At 43.8% G+C, this 20,327-nt stretch overlaps 1 protein-coding gene across 3 annotated transcripts in view; it reads right to left on the reverse strand.

The window, feature by feature from the left end:
* Nucleotides 1-19,857, reverse strand: part of brf1b (BRF1 RNA polymerase III transcription initiation factor subunit b) — a 330,710-nt gene extending 310,853 nt beyond the window's left edge. For 2 of the 3 annotated variants that reach the window (XR_005946273.1, XM_041214349.1), the window contains exon 1: nt 19,288-19,857. Coding sequence is in view for 2 of the 3 variants with exons in the window: in XM_041214349.1 (XP_041070283.1) it covers nt 19,288-19,474 (187 nt within the window). In the remaining variant the exon portion in view is untranslated. The remainder of the gene's footprint in view (nt 1-19,287) is intronic. The other variant, XM_041214348.1, reaches the window with a different exon arrangement.
* Between the last annotated feature and the right edge of the window lie 470 nt (nt 19,858-20,327).

Consider the following 20,327-nt stretch of genomic DNA (forward strand, 5'->3'; position numbering starts at 1 on the left):
CCACTCACCATCCTGACTTGGAAATATATCGGCCGTTCCTTCATTGTCACTGGGTCAAAATCCTGGAATCCCTCCCTAACAGCACTGTGGGTGTACCTACACCACATGGACTGCAGCGGCTCAAGAAGGCAGCTCACCACCATCTCCTCAAGCATAATAAGGGGTAGGGAATAAATACTAGCCCAGCCAGCAATGCCCACATCCCATGAATGAATTTTTAAAAACTGTCCCGTTCCCTCATTTTAAAACGAGCACTTCATTTCACCCTGGTCCAGCTATACAGCCCTCACCACAAAACCTACATCCACTCACTTGAGGGGGAGTTTGTGACAAGCCATCAGGAGCAAGAACCTGGGCTGGGTTTTCCCTTCCTCAGTCCAGGGGGCACCCAGCCCAAATGCAGGACTTCAATGTATGGCCAAAATCAGCTAGTTCATCACAGGGTGATCTCCCAAAATACACAGGTGCTTGTACTTGGGAAACCTGTGAATTTAGACTGCAGCCCCAGCCCAATGTCAACTAACCAACTCCCAGTGTTTCTGCCATTAGATCTGACTGCCTTACATTGGGTGGGATTGACAACAAGACTGATGAGACTGGTGTCAGGACAAGGAATACTAAATTGAATTTAGTGGCACATTCACCGGAAGCTCACTCTTGAAGTTCAAATTATGCCCAGTGTTCGGCTCAGGGTAGTGCACATATCAACCAAACCACTTGAAGCTTTTGTTTTAAATTTTTTCACGGGTGTGGGCATCACTGGCAAGGTCAACGCTTATAACCCATCCCTAATTGCCCTCGGGAAGGTGATAGGGAGGGGCCTTCTTGAACCGCTGTAGGCCGTGTGGTGCCAATACCGGGTGGTCTTTCCGGTTTCATTCCTTATTAACTTTTCTGTAGCCATTTGATACAACTGAGTGGCTTGCTAGGCCATTTCAGAGGGCAGTTAAGAGTCAACATCATTTCTGTGGGTGTGGAGTTACATATAGGCCAGACCAGGTAAGGACAGGTTACCTTTCCTAAAGAGCGATAGTGAACCAGGTAGGTTTTTAATCACAATGGACAATGAGACTAGCTTTTAATTCCAGATTTATTAATCGAATTTAAATTCCACCAGCTGTCATGGTGGGATTTGAACCCATGTCCCCAGAGCATTAGCCTAGGCCTCTGCGTTACACAGTCCAGTAACATTACCACCATGCCACGGTCTCCCCAGAATGCAAACAAGCAGATTTTAAAGCCAATCAAAATCTCCGCATACACTGAAACTTCCAGGTTCAGATTTGGATTTGTTTTAATTGGTCTTAATTTTCCAAAATTCCTTGTATTTGGGGAAGGTTCCATTAGTTAGCCTAGCATCTGTCATAGGGAAAATGTCAGAAGCTATTATTAAAGATGTTATAGCAGGGCACTTAGAAAAATTCAAGGCAACCAGGCAGAGTCAACATGGATTTGAGAAAGGGGAATAACGTTTAGCAAACTTACTGATGTTCTTTGAAGGGGTCACGTTTTGTGGATAAAGGGGAACCAGTGGATGTACTGTACTTGGATTTCCAGAAGGCATTAGATAAAGTGCCACATCAAAGTTTTTTGTGGAAAATAAAAGCTCATTGTGTAGGGGGTAACAGCTGGACCTACTCAGGCATCAGATAAATAGAGGGCGAGGTTCAAGGCCCTCACTCACCTGCCGGGAGCAGAGACAGCCGGACCCGCGAGGGACACCTCTACTCAGGCAGCAAATAAATAGAGGGTGAGGTTCGAGGCCCTCACTCACCTGCCGGGAGCAGAATCAGCCAGACCTGCGAGGGACAGCTCTACTTGGGCAGCGGGCCGAGTTTGAAAAAATCCAGGAGTGACATCACAGGAAAACTAAGTTCATTGATTGGTGAGAAGCTGCTGTCAGGGAGTGTGTTTAAATAGCTTAAAACTAGAAAAACCTATCATTTACAAAGAAGTAGCTACTTGGATTTCAGTAAGAAACACTAGCAATAGGGAAGTAAAGTTAAATCAAGTCAAAGTGAAATTAAGTAATAAAGTAAACCAAAGTAAGAAAGCTAGCATTAAGTGCAGTAAAGTTAAGTTACTAGTAACTTATTCTACTTACTTTAAGTGTAATAAACAGTTTTTAGAGTTATGGGATGGCAGGCTAGCTCAGCCAAGTGTAGTACATCCTGTGGTCTGTGTGCAGCTGTGGACACACCATATGTCCAGACAAACACATCTGTAGGAAATGTCACCAGCTGCACAAGTTCCAGCTCCAGGTCTCAGAACTTGAGCAGTGGCCGGAGTCACTGGGTGACTTGGAGAGCACATTTAGGGAGGTGGTCACACCGCAGGTCAGAAGCGTACAGCCAGAGGCACAACAGGTGACCACCAGGCAGTCTAAGAGAACCAGGCAGGTAGTGCAGGAGGCTCCTGAGATAACCTGCTTGCTAATCGGTTTTCCATTTTGGGCGCTGATGAGGGCGATGGTTCCTCAGGGGAGTGCAGCCAGAGTCAAGCCTGTGGCACCACGGGCGGCTCAGCTGTACAGGGGGGAGGAAGAAGTACGGAAGGGCAATAGTGATAGGCAATTCCATAGTCAGGGGAGCAGACAGGCATTTCTGCAGGTAAGTGTGACTCCAGGATGGTGTGTTGCCCCCCTGGTATCAGGGTCAAGGATGTCACGGAGCAGCTGCTGGACATCCTTCAGGGGGAGGGGGATCAGTTAGATTTCGTGGTCCACATTGGTACCAACGACATAGGTAGAAAGAGAGAGGAGGTCCTGAAAGCAGATTAGGGAGTTAAGAAGGAAATTAAAAACTTAACAGCAGTAATCTCAGGATTACCCCCAGTGCCACGTGCTTTCGAGCTTAGGAATAGGAGGGCTGATCAATTAAATACATGGCAGGAGAACTGGTGTAGGAGGGAGAGCATCAGATTTCTGAGGCATTGGGACCAGCTCTGGGGCAGGTGGGACCTATCCAAGCTGGACAGGTTACATCTTAACAGAACTGGGACTGATATACTCACAGGGAGATTTGCTAATGCTGTGGGGGTGTGTTTAAACTAGTTTGTCAGGGCGATGGGAACCTGAGGGGGTGGCCCAAATTGGAAGTAAGTAAAGTTGGTAACAGGAAGTAGTAGTGAGACTAGAAGGCAGGAGATACAAAGCAGAACATGGAGTATACTTCGAATGCAGAATGATGTCAAAAAGACAAAGTTAAGGGCGCTCTGCCTGAATACGCACAGCATTCACAATAAGGTAGATGATCTAAAGGCATAAAGAAGTAAATGGATATGATATAATTGCCTGTATAATGAGGAGATTCACAAGGAAACCAATATAAAGGGGAAAATAGCAATTTATAGTACGCGTGAAGAGAGTGCCAACCAATCAGCACTCTTGCGAGTGTTCTGTTGAGTGTAAGATGGAAAGCTTAAACGTGTCTCTTTTTTCAGCAGTGCTCAAGTGCTGTACTACCAAACGACTACAGCTACAGGTATTGATAACACTATTTGAAAAGCAGAGTAATCTCCCAGTAATCTTTACACAGCCAATACCATCAGAGCACATTAACTGGCCAGTTGCTCCTTGTAGGATATTGGTGCACGCAAGCAGACAGTCACTCCAGCCTAGGTGCCAAATTTGAGGCAAACTGTTGTACAGGAAACAGCTTGGAATGTTGGAGCAACATTAGGTGCCCATCGTGGCTCAGTGGGTCGCACTCTCACCTCCGAGTCAGAAGCTTCAAGTCCCACTCCCGAGCCAGAGTGCTGCATTGGTGGAGATGCTGCTTTTCGATGCAAAGTTGAACTGTCTGCTCCCTCAGCTCTCTCAGACAGACAAAGATATCAAGTGGCACTATTTTGAACAGTAAGGGAATTCCCCATTTTTCTAGCAAATATTTATCTGATAACCAACAACTTTTTAGATATAAGCATCTCTAACATAGTAAAACATCCCAAAGCACTTCACATGAGCATCATCAAACAAAAGCTTGCTCAAAGAAGCAGGTTAAAGAGCATCTTAGAGATGTAGAGTCCTGGGGGGAATTCCAAAGTATAGGGTCCAATGGTGGTGATTAAAGCTGGGGATATTCTAGAAGCCAGAAATAGAGAGGCACAAGGATCTCGGAGCGTCACTGGGCTGGAGGCAATTACAGAGATAGGGAGGGGTGAGGCCGCAGTGGGGGTTTGAAAACAGGGATGAAAATTTTAAAATTGAGAAGCTGCTTAATCGAGAGCCAAAGGTCAGTGAGCTCAAGGGTGATAGGTCAACAGGATTGAGCACGAGTTAGCACACAGACAGCAGTGTGACCTCAAGTTTACGGAAGATAGAATGCAGGATGCCAGCCAGGAGCTCACTGGAATGATCAGGTCAAGGAGGTAACAAGGGCACAGAGGAGGGTTCCAGCAGCAGATAAACTGAGGTAGGGACAGAGTCAGGCGATGTTACGGAGGTTGAAATAGTCATAGCAATGGTGCAAATAGGTGGTCTGGAACTCATCTCTCAAGTGTGTCAAAATATGACACCAAGGTTACAGGGAGGGGATGAAGTTGGTGGCTAGGGAAGAGTTTGTGACAGGGACAAAGACAATGGCTTTGGTCTTCCCAATATATAGTTGGTTGGAACTTTTATTGCCCAGTATTTGATGTTGGACAAGCAGTCTGACAAGTTAGAGCGTCACCAGCATACATGTGAAAACTAACACTGTGCCTTGGGATGTCGCCGCCAAGGGTCAGCATGTAGATGAGAAATAGGAGGGGTCACGGGTAGATCCTTGGGGAACACCAGAGGTAATGGTGCAGAAGCAGGAAGAGAAGCCATTGCAAGTGATTCTCTGGCTATAATCAGATAGATAAGAATGGAACCACGCAAGAGCAGTACCACCTAGCCGGATGACAGTGGAGAGACGCTGGAGGAGGATGGTGCAGTCAACCATGTCAAAGGCTGCAGACACATCGAGAAAGATAAGGATGACAAGTTTACCTTTGTCACAGTCACATAGGATGTCATTTGTGACTTTGCTAAGAGTCGTTTTAGTGATCTAGCAGGAAGCCTGATCAGAGGGACTCAAACACAAAGTTCCCAGAAACAGATTTGGGAGGTAATAACAAGTTCAAGGACTCGAGAGGAAAAGGAGGTTGGAGGTGGGATGGTATTTCACAGGACTGCAGGGTCAAGGGTTAGTTTTCTTTTGAGGATAGGGACGATGATGATCGATTTGAAGGAGAGAGGGGCAACACTTGGGAGACAGAACTATTAACCATATTGGTTAACATGGGAACCAGGCAGAGAAGATCGGAGGTTGGCAGTTTAATTGGAATAAGATCGAGAAAGCAGGAGGTGGGTCTCATGGACAAGATGATATCAGAAAGGGCATGAGTTGATACTAGAGGAAGAAGTTCAAGATGAGGTTTAGGTTTAGGGGAGGATGTGAGGAAAAACTTTTTTACCCAGAGTCTGGAATGTGCTGCCTGGGAGGGTGGTGGAGGTGGGTTGCCTCACATCCTTTATAAAGTACCTGGAATAGCACTTGGCACGGCATAACATTCAAGGGTATGGGTCAAGTGCTGATAAATGGGATTAAGTTGGTAGATCAGGAGTTTCTCATGTGCCGGTGCAGACTCGATGGGCCAAAGGGCCTCTTCTGCACTGTGATTCTGAGAGCAGGACCTGATAGTGTTTTATGTGGTCCAGACCGATCTGGCAGTGAATGGTTAAACCAGTTGTCCACCATATCCTTTGAACTTAAAGGAGTGGAGATGAGGCCTGTACCAGGGAGAACGGCCAGGGTGAGAGAGAGAGAGAGAGAGAGAGATGATTTCAATGGAGACTGGGACATCATTAGGTGGAGACAGGGTGGCTGAGCAAATCATTAGCTGCAGAAATGTCACGGTCAGAAGAGGATAGAGGGCTGGACAGCTGGGATTTTCAAAGTGCAGCTATCAGGGCGGGTACAGGGGGAGAAAGGGCTGGGGGGGGGGGGTTTAGAGAGAGAGAGAGAGAGAGAGAGATGTGTGAAGAGGGATGTGGGTGCACAGTAAAACAAGCAATCAGAGATTACCTTATCTGTGACTGACACCATGGGAGTAGCAAGGCCAAGTGGGATGACAAGGTCAAGGGGATGGCCATGAATATTAGGGAGTTTAAATGGAAGGAGAAATCAAAGAAAGTTAGGAGAACAATGAAATTAGAGGAAAGAGAACACAACGAACTGAGACGGAAATCACCAAGGATGAGAAATCACCCAGTACAGAGGCTGAGGCGGGGGGGAGCAGTGAGGACAGCTCAGTGAGAAGGTTGCATTTTTGGGTGCTTGGGTGAGCAGTGGAGAACCAGGATTTGAAACGAAAGATGAGAGGGATGGAACAAGATGTTCAAAGCAGAGAAAGTGCCAGAAGAGTATGGGTCGCAGGCCAAGAAGTCTTGACAAGGCTGGACTGTGATGGAAGCTTTGTCCAAGTGGGAAGGCTGATCACCCCCTCAGCCAGGTACCATCAAGGACCTGACGACAACGTCACCACCCGTGATAAGCTCATGGGTTGTAAGCACTTTGTCCAAGAGCGATCAGGCATTCTGGAGGGAGATGAACAAAGAACAAAGAAAAGTACAGCACAGGAACAAGCCCTTCAGCCCTCCAAGCCTGCACCGATCATATTGATTGTCAAACTAAAACATTTTGCACTTCCGGGGTCTGTATCCCTCTATTCCCATCCTATTCATGTATTTGTCAAGCTGCCTCTTAAACACCACTATCGTACCTGCTTCCACCACCTCCTCTGGCAGCGAATTCCAGACACTCACTACCCCCTGTGTAAAAAACTTGCCCCGCACCTCTCCTCTATAGTTTTCTCCTCTCACCTTAAATCTATGTGCCCTAGTAATTGACTCTTCCACCCTGGGAAAAAGCTTCTGACTATCTACTCTGTCCATGCCACTCATAATTTTGTAAACTTCTATCAAGTCGCCCCTCAATCTCCGTCGCTCTAGTGAGAACAATCCGAATTTCTCCAACCTCTCCTCATAGCTAATAACCTCCAGACCAGGCAGCATCCTGGTAAACCTCCTCTGCACCCTCTCCAACGTCTCCATATCCTTCTGGTAATGTGGTGACCAGAATTGCCCGCAATATTCCAAGTGTGGCCTAACCAAGGTTCTATACAGCTGCAGCATGACTTCCCAGCTTTTATACTCAATACCCCTGCCGATGAAGGCAAGCATGCCATATGCCTTCCTGACTACCTTATCCACCTGCGTTGCCACTTTCAGTGACCTGTGGACCTGTACACCCAGATCCCTCTGCCCGTCGATGCACTTAAGGGTTCTGCCATTTACTGTGTAATTCCTAACTGTATTAGACCTTCCAAAATGCATTACCTCACATTTGTCCGGATTAAACTCCATCTGCCATTTCTCCGCCCAAGTCTCCAACCGATCTATATCCCGTTGTATCCTTTGACAATCCTCTTTACTATCTGCAACCCCTCCAACCTTAGTGTCATCTGCAAACTGACTAATTAGCCCAGTTACATTTTCCTCCAAATCATCTACATATACTACAAACAACAAAGGTCCCAGCACTGATCCCTGCGGAACACCGCTAGTCACAGATCTCCATTCAAAAAGCACCCTTCCATTGTTACTCTCTGTCTTCTATGACCAAGCCAATTCTGTATCCATCTTGCCAGCTCACCTTTGATCCCATGCAAATTTACCTTCTGTACCAGTCTGCCATGTGGGGCCTTGTCAAAGGCCTTACTGAAATCCATGTATATAACATCCACTGCCCTTCCATCATCGATCATCTTTGTCACTTCCTCGAAAAACTCGATCAAGTTAGTGAGTGACGACCTCCCCTTCATAAAACCATGCTGCCTCTCATTAATACGCCCATTTGCTTCCAAATGGTAGTAAATCCTGTCACGAAGAATCTTCTCCAATAATTTCTCTACCACTGACATAAGGCTCACCGGCCTGTAATTTCCTGGATTATCCCTGCTACACTTCTTAAACAATGGAACAAGATTGGCCATTCTCCAGTCCTCTGGGACCTCACATAGCCAGTGAGGATACAAAGATTTCTGTCAAGACCCCAGCAATCTCCTCCCTTGCCTCCCTCTGTACTCCCATCTGACCCTGGGGTCTTATCCACCTTAAGATTCTTCAAGACACCTAACACTTCCTCTTTTTTGATCTCAACATGATCCAGGCTATCTACACACTCTTCCCTAGACAAATCGAGATGCACAAAGGGTCGGTAAGAGCAGACCTGCTGACAGAGTCCACAGGGGCAGGGCTGGGAGGGAAGAGTTAGACAGGGAGGGGATTAGCAAGGTTAGCCCACCTTCCCACCCCACCCCAGCAGGTACACTGGGCAAGAAATTTGGAGACAGTGTAGGTTGGGGTAGCATAAAAAGGCAGCAACAAGTGCCTCGTGGGGCCCTTCAGAGGGAAAGTACTTCATTGACTGTAAAACACTCTGGGATGTTCAGAAACGCATAGTAAGAATACAGGTTTTCTCTTTCACATAATCAGGTGCTACAAACACAAAGGTTAATTTGGATTTTTTTTTATATTCGTTCATGGGATGTGGGCATCACTGACTAGGCCAGCATTTATTGCCCATCTCTAATTGCCTTTGTTCAGAGGGCACTTTAAGAATCAACAACATTGCTGTGGGTCTGGAGTCACATGTAGGCCTCATTACAGCCTTGGCTCAAACATTGACAAATAAGCTGAACTGCCGAGGTGAGGTGAGAGTGACTGCCCTTGACATCAAGGCAGCATGTGACCGAGTGTGGCATCAAGGAGCCCTAGCAAAACTGGAGTCAATGGGAATCAGGGGGAAAACTCTCCGCTGGTTGGAGTCATACCTAGCACAAAGGAAGATGGTTGTGATTATTGGAGGTCAGTCATCTCTGCTCCAGGACATCACTGCAAAAGTTCCTCAGGCCCAACCATCTTCAGCTGCTTCATCAATGACCTTCCTTCCAACATAAGGTCAGAAGTGGGGATGTTCGCTGATGATTGCAACATTCAGCACCATTCGCGACTCCTCAGATACTGAAGCAGCCCATGTCTAAATGCAGCAAGACCTGGACAACATCCAGGCTTGGGCTGACAAGTGGCAAGTAACATTCAGGCCACACAAGAGTCAGGCAATGACCATCTCCAACAAGAGAGAATCCAACCATCAATAGCATTACCATCACTGAATCCCCCACTATCAACATCCTGGGAGTTACCATTGACCAGGAGCTGAACTGGACTAGCCATATAAATACTGTGGCTACAAGAGCAGATCAGAGGCTAGGAATTGTGCGACGAGTAACTTGCCTCCTGACTCCCATCTACAAGGCACAAGTCAGGAGTGTGATGGAATACTCTCCACTTGCCTGGATGAATGCAGCTCTCACAACACTCGAAGTTTGATACCATATAGGACAAAGCAGCCCACTTGGTTGGCACCACATCCACAAACATTCACTCCATCCACCACTAACGCACAGGAGCAGCAGTGTATACCATCTACAAGATGCACTGCAGGAATTCACCAAGGCTCCTTAGACAGCACCTTCCAAACCCACGACCACCTAGAAGGACAAGGGCAGCAGATAGATGGTAACACCACCACCTGGAAGTTCCCATCCACATCACTCACCATCCTGACTTGGAAATATATCACTGTTCCTTCACTGTCACTGGGTCAAAATCCTGGAACTCCCTCCCTAACAGCACTGTGGGTGTACCTACATCACATGGACTGCAGCAATTCAAGAAGGCAGCTCACTCAAGGGCAAGTAGAGATGGGTAATAAATGCTGGCCCAGCCAGTGAAGCCCACATCCCATGAATGAATAAAAAAAAGATTTCCTTCCCTAAAGGAGATTAGTGAACCAGATGGGTTTTTACAACAATCTGTAATAGATTCATGGCCATCATCAGACTTAATTCCAGGTTTTTATTAAATTCAAATTCCACTATCTGCCGTAGCGGGATTCGAACCCGGGTCCGCAGAGCATTACCCTGGGTCTCTAGAATACTGCTCCAGCGACCATACCACTACTCTGCCACCTCATATCATCATTTATTTGAAACATAAATTTCAAACATCAAATACTTTAATGCAGACACAAACAAACGGTTATCAAAAGGAGATTCAACTAGACAGAAATGCTGCTACAGGCTCGAATGCCATAGCGATACAGCATGAAAATACACAAGTAAACTTACAACAGGAAAGCACCTGGATAACACTCTCTCAAACACTGGCTCTTTCAAGTTATTTAGGACCAGGAGACAGCCATTCAGCCCAAGTCCATTCCAGCATTCTGTTAGATCCCAACGGATCTCTACAGCTTTTCCCAGAACAGATTATAAGATGGTCATGGTACAACGTGTCACCATCATTGTGATAGAGGAATGAAATAAAATAAAACCTAACCACAATAACATTACAACTGTTTCAAAGATATTGCAATAGAGTTCCCATCATCCGCCCATTATCTCGACAGTCACCTCCTTCAGGTTAATGGCTCGATCCACAAACATCAATTAAAGGCATCACTGAAACTGTATTAAGCTCACAGCCTGTCACAGGCAGTTTGTTAAAGTATTGGTGTACTTCAACCCCCTTCAGCTCTCCCAACACCACTACAACAACTTATATTTATATAGCACCTTTAGCGTAATAAATCATCCCAAAGTACTTCACCAGAGCATTATGAAAGAAAGTGTAACACTGAGCCACATAAGGAAATAAGAGGCCATAAGAACATAAGAAATAGGAGGAGTAGGCCATTCGGCCCCTCAAGCCTGCCTCACCATTCGATAAGATCATGGCTGATCTGCCCCAGGCCTCAACTCATCTTTCCTGTCAGCTCCTCATAGGCCTCAATTCCGGCAACCAAAAGCTTGGTTGGGAGAGGTAGGTTTTAAGGAGTCTTAAAAGAGGAAAGCAGTGGACAGAGAGGAGGGGAGGGGGCAAGATGTTTTAAAAAGGGAATTCCAGAGCTTGGGGCCCAGGCAATTGAAGGCATGGCCGCCAACAGTGGAGTGATTAAAATCGGGGGCTCACGTGGCCAGAATTCGAGGAATGAAAAGATTTTGGAGTATTACAGGGCTGGAGGAGATCACAGAGATAGGGAGGGGAGAGGCCTGGGAGGGATTTGAAAACAAGGATAAATCCCAGAATTGTTAAGGTGCAGAAGGAGCCATTCGGCCGATTGCATTTGCACCAGCTCTCCGAATGAACATTATGACTCAATGCCATTCTCCAGCCTTTTCTCCATAACCCTGCACATTGTCTCTATTTTAAAAATCATCTAATGCCCTCTTGAATGCCTTGATTGAGCCTGCCTCCACCATACCTCCAGGCAGTGCATTCCAGGCTCCAATCACTCACTGAGAGAAGAAGTTTCTCACCCCGCATTTGCTCCTTTTGCACACCACTTTCAAACTGTGCCCACTGGTTCTCGATCTGTTTACCAGCGGGAACGGTTTCTCCCCACCTACTTTGTCCAGCCCCTTCATCGAATGCCTCTATCAAATCTCCTCTTAGCCTTCTCCTTTCCAAGGAGAACGGTCCCAACTTCTCCAATCTATCTTCATGACTGAAGTATCTCATCCCTGGAACCATTTTTGTAAACCTCTTCTACACTCTCTCCAATTCGATCACACCATTCCTAAAATGTGGCGCCCAGAACTGTGCACAATATTCCAGCTGAGGTCTAACCAATGTCCTAAACAAGTTCAGCATAACCTCCTTGCTCTTGTACGCTATGCCCCTATTAATAAAGCCTAGGATACTGTGTACTTTATTAACTGCTCTCCTCACTTGTCCTACCACCTTTAATGACTTATATACATATACACCCAGGTCCCTCTGCTCCTGCACACCCTTTTGAGTTGTTCACTTTAATTTATATTGTCTCTCCATGTTCTTCCTACCAAAATGCATCACCTCACACTTCTCCACATTGAACTTCATCTGCCACCCACCTGCCCACTCCACCAACTTGTATAGGTTCCTTTGAAGTTTTGAACTGGCCTCCTCACAGTTTACAATATTTTCAAGTTTTGTATCACCCTTAAACCTTGAAAGTGTCCCCTGCACACCAAGGTCTAGGTCATTAATATATACCAGGGAAAGCAAAGGTCCCAATACTGACTCCTGGGGAACTCCACTACAAACCTTCCTCCAGCGTGAAAGATATTCATTGATCATTACTCTCTGCTTCCCAATTACTCAGCCAATTCTGAATCCAAATAGCACCTGTCCCTTTTATCCCATTACATTTCTCACAAGTCTGTTGTGTGGCACTGTATCAAATGCCTTTGGTAAGACTCTGTACACCACATCAACAGCATTACCCTCATCAACCCTCTCTGTTACCTCTTCAAAAAACACCATTTTCCCTTAAGAAATCTATACTGGCTCTTCCTAATCAGCCCACACTTTTTGAGAGACTTAATTCTATCCCAACTAATTATTTCTAGAAGTTTCCCCATCACCAAAGTTAAATTGGCTGGTCTGTAATTGCTGGGATTATCCTAAATCTTTTTTGAACAAGGAAAGATTATTAATATATATCAGGAAAAGCAGGAGTCCCAATACTGATCCATAGGGAACTCCATTACAAATCTTCCAAATATTAAATTGCAAATTTTAAAAATCAAGATATTGCTTGACCGAGAACCAATGTAGGTCAGTGAGAACACGGATGAGGGGGGAAACGGGGCTTGGTGCGAGTTAAGACAAGGCAACAGAGTTTTGGACGTCCTCGAGTTTATGGAGGGTAGAATACGGAAGGTCAGCCAGGATTGGGTTGGAATAGTCAAGTCTAGTGCTAAAAAAAGGATACTTGTCTTAATGCCGAGAGCGGAAGCTGGGAACTTCAACTCCTGACAAATCTCAGACTTTCGCACATGAGCAGTCCTGCAGTCTAAGTTCTTCAGGCCCAGCGTGCCGGCACAAAGAAAGGGAGCAGAGCGCCATGGAAGACTGGTGTCCCAGGCAGGGGACAGGGAGAGTCTCAGGGAGGGGACAGGGGCAGGAAGAGGTCCCAGTTCAGTTAAAAAGAGAGCAGCAGGGAGGAAAAAAAAGACTCCAAATAGGCTGCAGTTAGCAGACTTTTAATAAAAAGGGCTCAAAGGAAGCCCTGGTAATTGAAGAGGGCTGAGGAGAAGCCCTGAAGATCCAAGAAAGCACCAAATGTTGATGACTCCTTGCTGAGGGCCGCTGGGGCAAAGGTGCCCCTTTGGAGCAGTGGCTTTCTGCTCGGCACAGCCGAAGAGCTGAAGCTGTGCTTGTGAGTTGATGTTTGAGTGTGTATACTCGGGAATCCAGGGAAACCGAGTGTCAGAAGACGAGATTGAAACTCTGCAAGACAGATCATTGTCGATGCTGTCCGAGTTGCAGCGAACTTTGGAGAGAATTCACAGGTTAGACTGGAATCCCTCGTGAGAGAGAGTTTCAGTGAGATTGGTTGACTCACAGTGTTACTGACATCTGGATGGGTTGCTGAGAAATCCATGGGCTGTGTCTTGGTCACATCTGCCATTTATTCTATAGTGTGGTGTGTTCAACCACAGTTGGCTTGTTAATTCACATGGACCTTATACTCACCCTGAATGTTAAGAGTACAAGGTAGATATTGTAAATTGCTTTATTTTTCTGACCTTGTACAGTAAAGTTTATTTTTGTTTATTCAAAACCTGTGGCATCTTATGGTTTATTCACTGAGCAAGTGTCTTGGATCTCAAACTTTGTCTCCTTTAAACAAGACATTAATGGGCCCTAACTGGATCTTGCCAACTACTTGGGGGTCTGGCGCAGGATCATAACAGTGAACAAAACTAGCCATAACGCTACATTTCTCTCCTCCTCTGTCACATACAGGTTATTTCTGGGCTATTTAGATGGAGTGGGAAATGCAGAGACGAGGGATGAAGATTCCTTCCACACTTAAAAATCTCTTGGTTACACCATCTGAATGTGTTACCCAAATTACGATTGACACCAAAGCAATAGACACCATCTTGCGCATTAGCAGTGTGGGGTCAATGGGCAGCACTCTTACTTCTGAGAGAGGGGTTTGAGGAGACGCGGAGCCCGTAACGCTGGCCGATGCGACACTGAGGGAATGGCGCGCTGTCTGAGACGCCAGTCTCCAGATGAGACGGTAAACCGAGTCCCCCACCAGCGCTCCTCGGGTGGATGCAAAAATTCCACCGCATTCAGAGAGCAGCAGGAGAGCTGGAGCGCCGGGTCCGGGCCAACATTCATCCCTCGACCGACACTCGCCGGAACTGTGTTTCACCTCCCTCCCGCTTTCACTTAGCTCTGTCAGAAGAGTCGCGGGACTCGAAGCGTTGACCGCGTTCCTCTCCGCAGATGCTGAGTTTTTCCCAGGTATTTTTGTTTTGGATTTCCAGCATCCGCAATGTGTGTGTGTGTGTGTTTTTTTCTCGGCTTTTAACTCACTGGCACCTTGACCGCCTGATCATTATCACACGTTGGGTGGGGGGGGGGGGGGGGGGGGGGGGGGGTTTGCTATGCAACATGCCCTACAACAATGAGCAGAGACTTTGGAGAAGTACAGGACAGGTTTTTATACATTATATATATATACACACACACACACACATATACACATACAGGACAGGTATATATATATACACACACACATACAGGACAGGTATATATATATACACACACACATACAGGACAGGTATATATATATACACACACACATACAGGACAGGTATATATATATATACACACACACATACAGGACAGGTATATATATATATACACACACACATACAGGACAGGTATATATATATATACACACACATACAGGACAGGTATATATATATATACACACATACAGGACAGGTATATATATATACACACACATACAGGACAGGTATATATATATACACACACATACAGGACAGGTATATATATATATACACACACATACAGGACAGGTATATATATATATACACACATACAGGACAGGTATATATATATATACACACACATACAGGACAGGTATATATATATACACACACATACAGGACAGGTATATATATATACACACACATACAGGACAGGTATATATATATACACACACATACAGGACAGGTATATATATATATATACACACACATACAGGACAGGTATATATATATATACACACACATACAGGACAGGTATATATATATATACACACACATACAGGACAGGTATATATATATATACACACACACATACAGGACAGGTATATATATATATACACACACACATACAGGACAGGTATATATATATATACACACACACACATACAGGACAGGTATATATATATATATACACACACACATACAGGACAGGTATATATATATATACACACACATACAGGACAGGTATATATATATATACACACACACATACAGGACAGGTATATATATATACACACACATACAGGACAGGTATATATATATATACACACACATACAGGACAGGTATATATATATATACACACACACATACAGGACAGGTATATATATATATACACACACATACAGGACAGGTATATATATATATACACACACATACAGGACAGGTATATATATATATACACACACATACAGGACAGGTATATATATATATACACACACATACAGGACAGGTATATATATATATACACACACATACAGGACAGGTATATATATATATACACACACATACAGGACAGGTATATATATATATACACACACACATACAGGACAGGTATATATATATATACACACACACATACAGGACAGGTATATATATATATATACACACACATACAGGACAGGTATATATATATATACACACACATACAGGACAGGTATATATATATATACACACACATACAGGACAGGTATATATATATATACACACACATACAGGACAGGTATATATATATACACACACATACAGGACAGGTATATATATATATACACACACATACAGGACAGGTATATATATATATACACACACATACAGGACAGGTATATATATATATATACACACACATACAGGACAGGTATATATATATATACACACACATACAGGACAGGTATATATATATATACACACACATACAGGACAGGTATATATATATATACACACACATACAGGACAGGTATATATATATATATACACACACATACAGGACAGGTATATATATATATACACACACATACAGGACAGGTATATATATATATACACACACACATACAGGACAGGTATATATATATATACACACACATACAGGACAGGTATATATATATACACACACATACAGGACAGGTATATATATATATACACACACATACAGGACAGGTATATATATATATACACACACATACAGGACAGGTATATATATATATACACACACATACAGGACAGGTATATATATATACACACACATACAGGACAGGTATATATATATATACACACACATACAGGACAGGTATATATATATATACACACACATACAGGACAGGTATATATATATACACACACATACAGGACAGGTATATATATATACACACACATACAGGACAGGTATATATATATATACACACACATACAGGACAGGTATATATATATATATACACACACATACAGGACAGGTATATATATATATACACACACATACAGGACAGGTATATATATATACACACACATACAGGACAGGTATATATATATACACACACATACAGGACAGGTATATATATATACACACACACATACAGGACAGGTATATATATATACACACACATACAGGACAGGTATATATATATACACACACATACAGGACAGGTATATATATATACACACACATACAGGACAGGTATATATATATACACACACATACAGGACAGGTATATATATATATACACACACATACAGGACAGGTATATATATATACACACACATACAGGACAGGTATATATATATACACACACATACAGGACAGGTATATATATATATACACACACACATACAGGACAGGTATATATATATATACACACACATACAGGACAGGTATATATATATATACACACACATACAGGACAGGTATATATATATATACACACACATACAGGACAGGTATATATATATACACACACATACAGGACAGGTATATATATATACACACACATACAGGACAGGTATATATATATACACACACATACAGGACAGGTATATATATATACACACACATACAGGACAGGTATATATATATACACACACATACAGGACAGGTATATATATATACACACACATACAGGACAGGTATATATATATATACACACACATACAGGACAGGTATATATATATATACACACACACATACAGGACAGGTATATATATATATACACACACATACAGGACAGGTATATATATATATACACACACATACAGGACAGGTATATATATATATACACACACATACAGGACAGGTATATATATATATACACACACATACAGGACAGGTATATATATATATACACACACATACAGGACAGGTATATATATATATACACACACATACAGGACAGGTATATATATATATACACACACATACAGGACAGGTATATATATATATACACACACATACAGGACAGGTATATATATATATACACACACATACAGGACAGGTATATATATATATACACACACATACAGGACAGGTATATATATATACACACACATACAGGACAGGTATATATATATACACACACATACAGGACAGGTATATATATATATACACACACATACAGGACAGGTATATATATATATACACACACATACAGGACAGGTATATATATATACACACACATACAGGACAGGTATATATATATACACACACATACAGGACAGGTATATATATATATACACACACATACAGGACAGGTATATATATATATACACACACATACAGGACAGGTATATATATATATACACACACATACAGGACAGGTATATATATATACACACACATACAGGACAGGTATATATATATATACACACACACATACAGGACAGGTATATATATATATACACACACATACAGGACAGGTATATATATATATACACACACATACAGGACAGGTATATATATATACACACACATACAGGACAGGTATATATATATACACACACATACAGGACAGGTATATATATATATACACACACCTACAGGACAGGTATATATATATATATACACACACATACAGGACAGGTATATATATATTACACACACATACAGGACAGGTATATATATATATACACCACATACAGGACAGGTATATATATATACACACACATACAGGACAGGTATTATATCACACACATACAGGACAGGTATATATATATATACACACACACATACAGGACAGGTATATATATATTATACACACCACATACAGGACAGGTATATATATAATATAGCACACACATCAGGACAGGTATAATATATACGACCACATACATGACGGTATATATAGTAGTGATGACACACACACATACAGGACATGGTATATATATATACACACAGCAGTACATGACAGGTAGATAGAATATATACACACACATACAGGACAGGTATAGTATATATAATACACACACATACAGGACATGGTATATATATATACACACACATACAGACAGGTAGTATATAGATATACACACACACATACAGGACAGGTATATATATATACACACACATACAGGACAGGTATATATATATATACACACACATACAGGACAGGTATATATATATACACACACATACAGGACAGGTATATATATATACACACACACATACAGGACAGGTATATATATATACACACACATACAGGACAGGTATATATATATACACACACACATACAGGACAGGTATATATATATACACACACACATACAGGACAGGTATATATATATATACACACACACATGCACACAGGACAGGGTTGTTTTGTGGGCGCTTTAAGGTCATTGCTTTAACGGTGCAGTAATCGTGCAATAAATGATAAGAAGTTAGTGAGAAGCTGGCAGCGTAAAAAGTTTGCATTGCAGCAATGTCGGTGCGGGGAATGTGTGCGCGCGGCGGCGCCGAAGTGCTGGAGATGCGGGTGTTTTGCGGGATGCAGCAGAGAAGGGACAGTGCCCAGTGCCCGCTGCCCTCCCTCCCTCCCTCCCTCCCTCCCCGCGCGGGCAATGGTTTCCGTGCAACTCACCGTCCAAGGAGACGAACTGCCCGACCGCCGAGGAGCCGCCGCCGCTGTTCTCCACGAACTGGACCTCGGACACGATGATGTTGTCCTCCAGCACCGAGCCGCAGCCGGTACACACCGCATCGCCCCGGGCCTGGTCAATGTCGATCTCGGTGCAGCCGCAAGTGCGGCAAACCCGCGAGCTGGACATGGCGACGCCTCGCAAACCACCACAAATAACTATAATTAATAATCAGCTTCAAAATAAAAAAAATAAGTAAAACTACACCGGGGACTCTTTCCAACCTTTCTTAAGGGGGTGGGGGAGAGAACGACTGACCACGACCACTCAGGCCGGCCCCGGCCTCCTCCGGGTCGGATGGTCCGCTCAGGAAAGCCCGAGGCTTCTTGTCGGCCTAGTCGGTGGGATAACCGGGTTTACACTGAATCAGGTTTGGAAGGGATTCGGTTCACTCTCCGGCCGGTTTTATGTCTCTCCCTCTCTCGGTCTCGGTCTCGGTCTCGGTCTCGGTGATTTGTTTGCTCCAGGTTGCCCGCTCCCTCCTCCTCCTCCTCCTCCTCCTCCTCCGCCCGGAGCCCGGTTTCCGTGGCCGCTCCGCTCGGCGGCCGGAGTCAGACTGGGCCGGCGGCCCGGAACCGCCCATTCACCACCTGTGGGGTAGGGGAGGTTCAGGGTGGGGGGGGGGGGGGGAATAAGGAAAAGGCAGAATTGAACATAACTATTCAACAACACCCCCCCCCCCCTTTCAATAAATAAAATTTACTCAAATAATAATCTCTATAAACAGCCCCCACTTCTTGTGGAAATTATTAATATTAAATGATTATTCTGTGATTCTGCTTCTCCGCCCCCCCCCCCCCCCCCCCCCCCTCGGCCCGGATTCTTGTTACTAAGGTCCAGAGAGCACGCTGAACAAAACCACGTGCTGCCATTTAAAGGGGCCGCACTGACAAACACAACAATGTTGTTATCTCCAGACTTAACCTCTAATAAAAACAGAAAATATTCAGCAGGGCCGGCAGCATCCATGCAGAGTTAATGT

This window comes from Carcharodon carcharias, chromosome 20 (assembly GCF_017639515.1).
Source record: "Carcharodon carcharias isolate sCarCar2 chromosome 20, sCarCar2.pri, whole genome shotgun sequence".
Lineage (NCBI taxonomy): Eukaryota > Metazoa > Chordata > Chondrichthyes > Lamniformes > Lamnidae > Carcharodon > Carcharodon carcharias.